At 41.0% G+C, this 13,590-nt stretch overlaps 1 protein-coding gene across 1 annotated transcript in view; it reads left to right on the forward strand.

Moving 5' to 3' along the window:
- The first annotated feature begins 648 nt into the window (after positions 1-648).
- Positions 649-13,590, forward strand: part of LOC120940634 — a 98,983-nt gene continuing 86,041 nt past the window's right edge. The window contains exons 1-2 of the mRNA XM_040353605.1: positions 649-666; positions 13,402-13,489. Of these exons, the coding sequence (XP_040209539.1) occupies positions 13,402-13,489 (88 nt within the window). The 5' untranslated portion in view covers positions 649-666. The remainder of the gene's footprint in view (positions 667-13,401; positions 13,490-13,590) is intronic.

Raw genomic sequence — 13,590 nt, forward strand, 5'->3', positions numbered from 1 at the left:
AGTACCACTGAGAAACACCTGCTCAGAACAGAAAAGACTGCAAGTGTTGCGAGCTACAGGTTTAGCTTTTTTTATTTTTTTTAAAAGAGATTTCGCTTTAAATACACTGTGTATATTAATTTTAGTTTTAAAGGCAGGTAATATTTAAATCACTATAGGGCATTGCATTTATTAGTTTTTATATAGATTTTATACCTTTTTTTTGCAATTTTATGCCTTACATATTACCATATTTAAATATAGGGAAATTGGTCATTTTGGAATGTGCAAGTTACTTTTTGGTAGTATTAGCGGAATTCAGGTGTGCTGCAGAAGATCCTGCAGTAGTGATAAAGTTAACATCATTTTTTTAAAGAGGTTTCGCTGTCTTTCTTAAACAGTGCCCGTGTTAGCCCACGGGCAGAATATTTACTAGAGATCACAAGAGATACAGATGGGCTTGTCCAGATATGGCTACATTGACTGTGATAAGTACTGTTTTACTGTCTTCCCTGGGTGAAAAAGGAAGTAAGGCTACGTGACACAGTGCACAGCAATAATGAGACCTATTTCCATATTGAACCTCCCATACATGATTCATGTACACAAGTCAGATGACTTTAAAACATGTATAGTATAATGTGACAGGTGCAGTCCTGACGCCCAGTAACGCATTCTTCTGATAAGGTAATGATGAAGACAAATGATCAGTTAAAAGTTTGCCTACGGTTATTCATTAGCAGCACAGACAGTGTTAAATTTTTACTGTATTTATTTGTTTGCAACAACTTCTACTGCTTTTGAGTACACTTTTATCTCATGTAACCCTTAATGGTTTAAATCTTCCGTGTGTCTGTGCCTGTATGCTTCAAGTACCATTGTAATGCAGGATCATTTTGTATAAAATATAGGGGCAGATTCACGTACAGCCGCGCAAAATTGTGCGGGCGTAACGTATCTGATTTACGTTACGCCTCCGCAACTTACACGGGCAAGTGCTGTATTCTCAAAGCACTTGCTCCGTAGCGTAAATCACCCAGCGGAATTCAAATTCAGCGGGTAGGGGGCGTGTATCATTTAAATCAAGCGCGTCCCCGTGCCGAACGAACTGCGCATGCGCCGTCCGTAAAATATCCCAGTGTGCATTGCTCCAAATGACGTCGCAAGGACGTCATTGGTTTCGACGTGAACGTAAATGACGTCCAGCCCCATTCACGGACGACTTACGCAAACGACGTAACTTTTAAAAATTTTGACGCGGGAACGACGGCCATACTTAACATTGGCTGCGCCTCATATAGCAGGGGCAACTTTACGCCGGGAAAAGCCTAACGTGAACGTCGTAACTTTATTGCGCCGGGCGCGCGTACGTTCTGGAACTTGCATATCTAGCTAGTTTGCATACTCGACTCGGAATTCGACGGAAGCGCCACCTAGCGGTCAACAAAAAAAATGCAGTTTAGATCCGACGGCGTAAGAGACTTACGCCTGTCGGATCTAATGGATATCTATGCGTAACTGATTCTAAGAATCAGTCGCATAGATACGACGGCGCAACGCAGAGATACGACGGCGTATCTGGAGATACGACGGCGTATCTGGAGATACGCCGTCGTATCTCGGTTGTGAATCTGGGCCATAGTGTTTACCAAACCTTCACACTAGTACAGTGTATATTCAGGGCAGAATTTCTAATAAGACACTCATGGACCAGTGCCAAGGGAAGCAGGATAAGATTTGGACAGCTCCAAGCTTTGAGTATGTTTCGAAGTGGCTAAATTAATTACAGAACCTGTAAGGGAAATAGTGTGCAGAGGATGTTCAGAGGAGTCAAAAGTCTTTGTAGTCCTGAAAATAATAAAAAAAATAAAAAATAAACGTTCTCTTGTAGGTAGGTCTGAACACTTGAAAACAAACCCTTAATAAAAAGCAAACAGCATGCTGCCATCAATAGCACACTCATTACTAAAACAATGACACAAGGGGAGGAGCGTGTAAAAAAGTAATTATCATTTAGGAGTGCCTAGAGTCTAAAATCGTAGTACAGCCTGAGCCATGGTTATATAATACAATGCAATTCGACCAGCAGGACCCCTGTTGGAACCTGTTGCACCTTAGGGGTATACCTACAATGATTAAGGAAAACCTGTACTGAAGGAAACCTGGCGGCTGTTATTGCTAACTTCCTCATATATATGGTAGTTGTCTGGCTGTAATATTGATTCTTATACTTCAACACATGCCGAGCTGTAAACCATAGATGAAGTCAGACTAAAGCCAAAACTTCTGATCTGCATTCTCGTTGAAGGTCAGAGATCAACATGACAGCCAGGCAGCTAGCATTTTCAGAAAAGGAGGCCAACAGTGGCAGCCTCCAGGTTTCTCTCGGTACATTTATTTTAAGAACCTTGGATATGACGCCTATAAAAAAATGAAGAAGTAAACTTTTATTCTACATTACTTCTGTCTATTTAATGTTTTGAACTTAGCATCGAAATTAGAAATAATTGATATTTTTAGGGAATTACTTTAGCATGCACTTTAGCAGCCTAAAATCTTGTGCTTAATCCTCTTCTTTTAGTAGTAATCTTTCTCCATCCTGGACCCCATCCCTCCATCCCCACTCCTGCCACTGTAATCTTCCGATGCAGGGGGTTAACACAACTAATGCTGCGTACACATGATCAGAATTTCCGACAAGAAAACCATGGATTTTTTTTCCGACGGAATGTTGGCTCAAACTTGTGTTTTTGTACACACGGTCACACAAAATTCTGACCGTCAAGAACGTGTTGAGGTTCAACACTACGACAAGCCGATAAAAATGAAGTTCAATTCTTCCGAGCATGCGTCAACTTGATTCCGAGCATGCATGTTTTTTTGGGCATCGGAATTGCATACAGACTATCGGAATTTCCGACAAGAGCTTGTCTTGTCGGAAAAAATGAGAACCAGCTCTCAAATTTTTGCTGTCGGAAAGTCCGACATAAAAAGTCAGATGGAGCCTACACACGGTCGGAATTTCCGACCAAAAGCTCACATCGAACATTTCTTGTCAAAAATTCCGACCGTGTGTACGCGGCATAAGTGGCTGCCACAGGATTTCAAGAGAACCTGACTATACCCGCCCTTTCCACCCAGCTACTCCTTCCATAGAACCCATACTACAGCTTTTATGAATGAAACAGGATCTACAATTGAAGGATGGGCAGATGATGGATAGCTCCACCCCCTCCATTCATTGTGAAGCTGGCTGTAAACAAAAGGCTATTACTGTGAATGTGAAGCTGCATATTTTTTTTTTTTTTCATTTTGAATAGGCTACGGAAAGGACGAAGACCCCAAATTTTTTTTTTATTTTTTTGTATCTGCGTCTCATTAAGGAGATTTCTCTTAACTTTTTGTCCCAAAGACACATCGGGAGATATGAGAGGACATTTCTTCAATGCGAGGGAATATTCGCTCTTAGGCCTTCACACAAAGCATATGCATCCTTGCTCCATGCGAGGGGCGTGTTTACCTGCACTTTGGGTGCATTTGGGACCGTGCACCAGCACGGATGTCACATTGCAAGCAGTAGCTGTGTCTTTGCAGCCATTGCATCCTTATTAACTTGAATTGGACTACACGCATGGGGTTGCATGGAACACCTGTGCCTCCCTGTGAGACACAGGTGGGGGGGGGAACTAATGCACAAACCAAACTAAAATAAATTAATAAAGTATAAATAAAACAGCTGCCACAACCATAAATGTGTTCTCACACTAAACAAAATTAATAAAGGGGGTGTTGTGGCGCTTGCTAAAATACAAACATAACAGTAGAGTGCTACATGCAATCAAAAGTGCAAATGCCAAATGTGTAAATAAATACGCATAAAATCCAATGCGTATCTAAAATAGTGTAAAACATGATCAAGCAACCACAATAAGTGAGAAATCCAAAAAAAACAGTGATACAATATGATCGTAATGATGAATGGCTGAAAAAGATTGCTAACTTCATGCAAAACTGCAAAATGTGAGTCTCTGTGCAAAATAAATAAATAAAAGTCCAAAAAATGTATCCAAAGAATGAATAAATAGATGTGATAAGTAAAATAAAAGTACAAAACATTTTTGTGTAAAATCTTCTAATATCCACAGCAATTTCTGAGTGTGCAGTGCTCCAATCCACAATGAATTCTGAGTGCAAAGTGCTTCAATCCATGTGACCTCGTTTCCCCCAGCCTCTCACCTTGGCTGGCTTGTAAACAAGCCTCTCTAAATCCACAATGACCGCCGAACCTGGATGGCAATAATAACCTCTATCGTGGATGGATGGCTCTCAGAGATACAATGAGAAATGGAGGGGCTCCATAGTGCATTACCGTATAAACTTGTTTATTTAGTAAAAGTAATACACTTACAGTTAAGATGATAACAGCATGCACGTCTGTCTCACAGAATAATAACAATGGCACTTCCGCTCTCGACCATGAGCGGAGATGACGTCACCACCGGCTCTCTTCCCTGTTCCTCCCTTACGCGTTACGTGGCTGCACACGCCACTTAATCATAGGAAATTAGTATATTTCAACACTGTAAGATAATAAAAAGGCACACTTACAAATACTTTATCAAATACTGATGAAAAAGGCAACATCGTGATCCGAAGTTCCTTCAACTGTAAATAAACACAGATATTAACCCAATCACAGACACCTAGGTGAACAGCTCAGCAGGAGGGTAGAAAGCTGGCACTATCTTCCATGTCAGGCTCCTCTCTTCAGTCTCCTCAACCCATATGTCATTAACACTTGCACAACATAAAGAAACCAATGTGCAGATTATTATACTCAAATTAGCTGGATTCCTTTAAATGAAGTCCAATGACATTAAAGCACATGAGGAAAAGAATAACAAAAGGTAAAAGGGTGTTCCTTGAAATCCAAACGTCTTTAGCTAGCCTTGTTGTATTGTAACTAAGGTAATCCTTGATAAAAGGGTATAGCAAATTTTGCAGAACTTTAAGGTATCCTTGTTGTATTGCAACTTCCTTTCATATAATCCTAATGGTGTTATCCAGTGCAGCTATAGGAATCAATAATGTGAACAAGGCATAGATGTCTGCTTTCAGTGTTCGTTATAGCATAAAGACTGACTCCCAGTGGAACTACAAGTACCACCAAGCTGAACTGTGTGAATGATGTCTGAAAGCAGTGTCTTAAAACTACAAGATAGGCTATGCCTGCTCAACACACATCGGAACTCAGATACGATGTAGGTGATGAAGAAGACTCCATCAGGAACTCTCTCTGTATCCTGGCTCTGGGAAATGGCATCCGCCACACCACACTGTGGCCCACTTTGAATCTGAAGTGCAGGTGTCTCTGAATGACCTGGAACACCCTCTGGTCTGCTGCAGGGAAGAAGCTGTCCACAGAGGTTCCTCTGGGTATAGCTGAACGGCTCCCCACTATGTATGCCAAAAATCAACAGCGGCTCACTGTCACACAGACCTCCTGCTAGCAAGCAAAGTCAAACGGCATCCCAAGAGAAAGATCTAGGCTGTGCCAGCCCTTTTATATCCGGTGCCAGCCCTTTTATATCCTTTGCCAGCAGTCTGTTCTGTCCACTCAGCATTCTGTTAATTGTAGTTCAGATCAGTCCTGCTGGCATTGAAACTTCAGCATTCTGAACTACACATCCCACAATGCTTTTCTCAGATTTTTTTCACAAGAAAAGGAAATGACACATAGAGGGAGCCAACCCCACATTGATAACAAAATGTCTCTGAATTGCAGGCATAATAGCCAGCTCCTGGCTACACACGTTTTATTAAAAAAAGAGGCTGCCAGTACCAAAAATTGTAGATACAAATTTAAAAACGTGTTAAAATATAAAGTACAGCGCATAAACAATCAATGAGTGAAAAATTGATAGTGACACCAAAATATAAAAAATTGATAAAATGATAAAATAATTTCAAAAACACCCTAATGGGAGATTGTGAAAAATATGCAAATGCAGAAAAAGTATATGACTACCAAAACTACAACCATAAAAATAAAAATAAAAAGGAATACTGATATATAAGTGATTCATGTAATCCAAACTGTATCATGTAATCCAAACTGTATATGTGAACTAATAAATAATCCTACTAATGAAATAGGATAAGTTTAGGTGAAAAAAGGCCAGAAAAAGTCCCAAGTGAGGATGTATGAATCCAGGACCTTCTTCTCATAGATAATGTGACATCAAAGAAAACACTTCCTTCCACCAGATAAGCACCCGATTGATTTAGAGATGTAGAAGTCTCCCAGAAAGAAGTCTCCCAGAAAGACTCGTGGCTGGAGCTGGTTCTATACACCAAGTCAGGTGCTGATTGAGATCTGGACTCCTCGGGAGGGTGGCTATTGCATAAAATATGTATAGATCTTATCAGTAAAATAAAACTAAAAAAACTCAAAAATCAGCATTAAAGAAAGTTTACTTATGTGTAAAAATGGTTGGCGTCTGTTCATACTATATATATTCATAAACTGCAAAAAAACAAGGTTTATTTTTCAAATATTAACACAATATTGAAATTGTTTAGCTGATAAAAAAAAACTATAAAGATGTTAGCAGCAGATAGAGCGAGAAAAAAAAAGGAGAAATATAGATATTCCTACTAAATAGTCTTTTTATACAAATAATAGTTATGTGCGATATCCACATAGGATACCAATCTAAGGAAAATGGCATCCCTGAGAAAGAGAACCTAGAAAGACAAATGCAGTCACCTTGGCCATGCAGGACAAAGGACAGCATCCCTGTAAAGGATTCCCTTCCCCCAGCACTAGTTATAGCGTTACCAGAGCTTCCTCGAGGATCCTCATTCTTTCCCTGGTGACCTCTTCCCCTTTAATCTACTCAGTTGTTTCTCTTTTTTTGGTGTAAAATAAAGATCTCTATAAAAAAAAAAAAGTATTATTTACCTATGAAAAGTGTTATATTACATGAAACCTTTCAGCCAACCATTTGTTATTTTGAAAATAGATTATAAAGAAAAGGAAGTGGTAAAATGGCAAACGTTTGTCCTTGGCTATATGCTTTGCTCTTTTTTCTTATCACAGTAAAGCTGGCCATACATTGATCATTCGGTCCCAGTTCTTCTGGCCTAATTTCAACTAGTGTGTGGCCCTTCGCTGCTCATTTGATCGACTTGTTGGAAATGCTTTCTCGGTCAGCAGCTGCAGGCACTTATTCTGACAGCTGCGGGTGCTGCTTTCAGAATCCAGAGGCAGGGGGATTCTCCCATTCACTACGTGTGTGGATGGAGGAATCTTTTTTTTTTTTTTTTAGCCCACTGGCTGAATGAAAAACAAGCTATTCCTGCATGGCCAGTTTAAGTTAGTATTATTGCAATATATTATACATGTACAAAATATGTTTAATGGCTTGTTCTCACAAACTGCAGTGACTACATAGTTACATAGGTACATAGTAAGTGAAGCTGAAAAAAGTCCATCCAGTCCAACGTATGTGTGTGATTATATGTCAGCATTACCTTGTATATCCCTGTATGTTGCAGTCGTTCAGGTGCTTATCTAATAGTTTTTTTTAAACTATCGATGCTCCCTGCTGAGATCACCGCCTGAGGAAGGGAATACTGCACAGTAAAGAACCCTCTAAGCAGTCTTTTCTTCTAATTTTAATGAGTGACCACGTGCCTTGTTAAACTCCCTTCTGCGAAAAAGTTGTATCCCTATTGTGGGGTCACCAGTACGGTATTTGTAAATTTAAATCATATCCCCTCTCATGCATTTCTTCTCCAGAGAAAATGCGTTCAGTGCGCGCAATCTTTCCTCATAACTAATATCCTCCAGTCCCTTTATTAGCGTTGTTGCCCTTCTTTGTACTCACTCCATTTCCAGCACATCCTTCCTGAGGACTGGTGCCTAGAATTGGACAGCATACTCCAGGACCAGAGTCTTGTACTGGAGTTAATCTATTTTTTAATGCATGCCAATATTCTGTTGGCTTTGCTAGCAGCAGCTTGGCATTGCATGCCATTGCTGAGCTTATCATCTACTAGGACCCCCAGGTCCTTTTTCAACCTGGATTCCCTCAGAGGTTCTCCCTCCAGTGTATAGATTGTATTCTTATTTTTGCCATCCAAATACATTATCATTTAGCACTGAATGAATGCCATATAGACTTCTATTAGCCCGGAGGTGCAGTGCATTGAACTGCGGACATGCTGCATTTTACTGCAGAGCACTGGTAGGCACAGGGGTGGACTGACAACTCATGGGGCCCCCGGGCAATAGAAGATTATGGGGCCCCCGGGCTTACAGATGGCCACCACGCCAGGAGGCATTGCATAGGCAGGGCAGCTAAAATCTCAGGATTTTCACATCAAAAGCATGTTGGCTTTGGACATATCAGGGACAGATGTAAAAAAAACACAGATTTGTACATACTGTCCCTGGTTTTATTGAGCCTGGCAACCCTGATGGGGCCCCCTAGTGGCATGGGGCCCTCGGGCAGTGCCCGAGAGTCCCAATGGTCAGTCCGCCCCTGGGTAGGCAACACGTGTAACTGCACAACAGCAAAACTCACTGGGCTGCTGTGCAGGGACATAAATGTGTGTGTATGTTTATAAATTGTGTGTGTATGTTTTTGTATATACTGTGTGTATGTATGTATATATATATATATATATATATAATATATATATATATATATATATATATATATATATATATATATATATATATATATAATGTGTGTGTATGTGTGTGTTCTGTGGTCACCATCAGGATTTATACCTTCTTCCACCTAGGTCACTGGTCTTTTGCCATTGTCTCTCTCCTCCATACCATGACTGGTTAGCTATAGAACCACACTGACAGGACCAGACATTATAGTCACTCAGGGCATGGGGACAGATGGAGTTGGTTCTCCTATATGCAACATGATTTTGGGTGGCTATGGTCCGGGCTGTCTTGATGGCCTTGGCCATAGCCCAGAAAATTTCAATACATGTATGGGCACAGTGGTTGTACAGAAGTTCTAAACAACCAGCGTGTCAAATAAATGCCACTCGATCAGCGGTGCTTACTATAGCTGGCAGTGCTGATCACTTTATTTTTACAGCAGGGAAGCACTGTCAGAACATAATAGCTCAGTGGGAGTGATTCACCCACCCACATTGACTGTATTATTGAGGAAATCAGATATGTTTTTTTCATTAAAACCACTAGTTGAATGAAAAAAAAAATGGAATCATGACTGGGCTGCTTTATATACAATTCTTTATACAGAGCCAGGTGCAAAGGCTGCTTAGCCTTTGAACTCTTTAGTAACCTTGTTCACATAACAAATATTTGTGATAATCAATTTTATCATTGTTACCATAGAATGCAATTAAAACTGCCATAGACTGGCCTTGAGAATATCATTATATAAGTTAATGATCAACATACAATAAAAAGAAGTGAAAACAGACTGAGATTTTGCACAGCCAGGGAAGAATGTATAGAATGCACTAATGAAGGTCCAAAGCAGGAAGTTAAATGAACTTTAACTTAAATTCTTTTTTTTATTCTTTATCTCTGTTGAATTTCCAAAAGGAAAAATGTACAATGTATGCGAGTACAAAAAAGTAAAGAGCACAGGATAATAAATGGCTGATAAGAAGGAACATAATATAAACACATTTTGTATACATAATTTACCTTATTTACATTATTTATGGGTGTGAGCTCATACAAAAACTCAGAAAGTGTTAACTTATGCCTCGTACACACAGCCGGATTTTCAGAGAAAAAAGTCAGACTGTCTTTTTTTCTAGGAAAGTCCGGCCGTGTGTAGCCTCCATTGAACTTCTTTTACTGGAAGTCTGACGGACCTTAGATAGAGAACCTGTTCTTTTTCTTTCCGTTGGACTTCCGTCAGACTTGCAGTGGATTTTTGCACGGTTAAAAGTCCAACCGTGTGTGCAAGGCATAAGGGTGTAAAAGTTATGATTTATATAGCTATTACCAAGGTTTTGGACCAGGGTGGTGCTGTAGACATAGCATATCTTGATTTCAGCAAGGTATTTGATACAGTTCCACATAATAATCTAATACAAAAGTTGTACATGCTATCACTTAACCCAGGGTTTGACAAATTTGCTTGGAATCTGGGAGCCAGCTAAAAAACACATACGTGAGCAGCGCCCGCATATGTAAAAGGTGTTCAAACCACACATGTGAGGTATCACCGCGATTGGTAGAGCGAGAGCAATAATTCTAGCCCTAGACCTCCTCTGTAACTCAAAACATGCAACCTGTAGATTTTTTTAAACGTTGCCTATGAAGATTTTAAAGGGTAAAAGTTTGTCGGCATTCCACGAGCGTACGCAATTTTGAAGCGTGACATGTTGGGTATGAATTTACTCGGTGTAACATTATCTTTCATAATATTAAAAAAAATAGGGATAACTTTACTGTTGTCTTATTTTTTTAATAAAAAAAAAGTGTAATTTTTCCCCAAAAAAGTGCGCTTGTAAGACCGCTGCGCAAATACGGCGTGACAGAAAGTATTGCAACGATCGCCATTTTATTCTCTAGGGTGTTAGGATAAAAAATATATATAATGTTTGGGGGTTCTAATTAGAGGGAAGAAGATGGCAGTGAAAATAGTAAAAATGACATTAGAATTGCTGTTTAACTTGTAATGCTTAACTTGTAATACCAACGGCCACCACCAGATGGCGCCAGCTCACACAAGGAAGAGCTGGGGACTTCACAAGGCCGCAAAGCCGCGGCCTCAATTACCGGACATCACGGGCCCCCCGCGATCGACCAGCGGGGGCCTAGTCCGCCGCGATCCTGGGGAAAAGGCGCTCCGTGGACTAGGCCGAAGCCGTGGCCCAGGATCGCGGCGAGCTGCGGGCAGGATGTTTTAGGCGAGGCCGCGGAGCGCCGGTCCTATGGAACAACATTTTTTTATTTTTTTTTGCCCACCTTCCAATCCAAGTCGCCAGGACACTATTTCTAGTCGCCATGGCGACCTGGCGACCGGGATTTGTCCAGCCCTGACTTAACCCTTGGGTGGGTCAGTAGATATGCAGTTGGCTAAGGATAGATACCAAATTGTGGTTGTAAATGGGGTTCACACGGAACAGAGCCAAATCACTAGCAGTGCACCACAAGGCTCGGTACTAGGCCCTGTTTTATTTAAAGTGGTATTAAAGGTTAAGCTTTATGAGGAAAAAAGTAATATTTACCTGCTCTGTGTAATGGTTTTGCACAGAGCAGCCCCTATCCTCTTCTTCTCGGGTCCTCTACCGGTGCTCCTGGCTCCTCCCCCTTGACCAGTGCTCTCAATAGCAAGCCGCTTGTATAGGGGCACTGGTGCATGCTCGCTCCTGAGCCCTATTCTGTGTGTCCATAAGACACATGGAGCCGCGGCTCAGCCCCACCCCTGCTCTCTCATCATAGGCTTACTGGTTGTGATTGACAGCAGTGGGAGCCAATGGCTCCAGCCGCTGGCTCATCCAAAGAGGAGAGGGCGTCTCAGAACAGCAGAGGCTCTCATGCACATCACTGGATCGAAAGGGAGCTCAGGTGAGTATTGTGGGCTGTGGGTGGAGCAGCACACGGAAGGTTATTTATACATAGAATGCATGAAAGTAAAAAACCTTTAACCTTTACAACCAGTTTAATCTTTATGTAAGTGATATAACTAAAGGTTTCAGGGCAGACAGATTCCAGGGAGTAAATGCTACATAAATCATCTGACCTTACTTTAGATGACTGTGGCTAGGACTACTGGGGGTGGGGTTTTTTTTTTTATGATTTTTCAACAAAATAAAGCATGGAGACCTGGATGAATAGGTGTGTTTCCTTTGAATATTAACCACTTGCCGACCGCTCATAGCTAAAAAACGGCTGCAGGGCGGTCAGATAACTCTGGGAGGGCATACTATAATGTCCTCCCAGAATCACGCGCCCCTGGTGACCCAGCAGATCACGGATCACGGTATAGGGCCAATGGCAGCGGCCTTTTACCATGTGATGGCTCCATCAAATGATGGAGCAATCAGTTGTAAACAAGCCGACGCATGCCCGGTTCATCTCTCCCCACTCCGTACTGATCGGTACAGTGTGAGAGGAGAGGGGGGTCGAGATCGGTTGCAGCGGCGTGGCGGGCTGGAACTGTAGTGCCCGCTGCACTGCTCTGTGCCAATTCCTGCCTCATCCATCCATGCTCAGCCAGCCAGCCATACATACCCAGCCATGCCATCCATAGTCATCCATCCAACCCTTCTCAGCATTCCATCCATATTCAGCCACGTCATCCATACTCATACATCCATCCATGCTCAGCCATCCCCACCCATGCTCAGCCATCTCCATCCACAGCTCATCCATCCCCATCCACCGCTCATTCATGCCTCATTCATGTCACATCAGTTCTCATCTGTGCCACATCCATGCCACTACAGTGCCCATAAGTGCTATTACAGCGCCTCACAAAAGTGTAATAGGTAGTCAAATTAGATTTGAAATTTAGGCCCCTAGAGCACCTGAGGGTGCTCCCTGCATGTTGGGCCTCTGTATGTGGCCAGGCTGTGTAAAAGTCTCACACATGTGGTATCGTAATACTCGGGAGGAGTAGATGAATATATTTTGGGGTGTAATTTTGGCTATGTACATGCTATGTGTTAGAAATAATGTATAAATGGACAACTTTGTGTAAAAAACAATGCGTTTTCATTTTCTTTCCACATTTTCCAAAAACGACATGTTCAAACGACTCATTATGCCTCATAGAATATACGCTGGGGTGTTTTCTTTGAAAAATGGGGTAATTTTGTTGGGCGTCTAATTTGTCCTTGTATTCCAGGGCCTTAAAAAGTGCAAAAGGTAGTCAATACATTATATGTGTAATTTATGTCCCTAAAACGCCGGACGGTGCTCCCTGATGTAGGGCCTCTGTATGTGTAAAAGTCTCACACATGTGGTATTTCCATACTCAGGAGGAATAATAGAATGTGTTTTGGGGTGTAATTTGTGGTATGCATATGCAGTGTGTGAGAAATAACCTGGTAATATGACAGTTTTGGGAAAAAAAGAAAGAAATATATACATTTTGCAAAGAATTGTGGGAAAAAATTACAACTTAAAAAAACTCATTATGCCTCTTACTAAATACTTTGGAATGTCTACTTTCCAAAAAGGGGCATCGGGGGGGTATTTGGCTAAAAAATGCTTTAGCCATACTTTTCTTTTATACTATTTTACAAAAACTAAATTATCAGAGGCATACTAGGGAAATGTAAACAGCTTGCAACTTATGAATTTTAGGCACTGTTTTTTTCATTATCATTACAAAACTATTACACTCTATTCCATAATTCTTAATAAATTGTATATATTTATGTCTGTTCATTTTCTAGATGTTAGTTAGTGTTGCACGCTCTCTTCGTGGCCCAAAATCCATTTTATGGAAGAGTTTCTCCACAAGTAGTTATGTGTCTGCACATGGTAAGTAAAGAATTTCTGTAATTGTATTTATTCAATCAGTTACATTTAGTTGGCATGTAATTTTGCTCTGCAACACATTTGTGTTTTTCATTACCAATACC

This window comes from Rana temporaria, chromosome 5, assembly GCF_905171775.1.
Source record: "Rana temporaria chromosome 5, aRanTem1.1, whole genome shotgun sequence".
Classification (NCBI taxonomy): domain Eukaryota; kingdom Metazoa; phylum Chordata; class Amphibia; order Anura; family Ranidae; genus Rana; species Rana temporaria.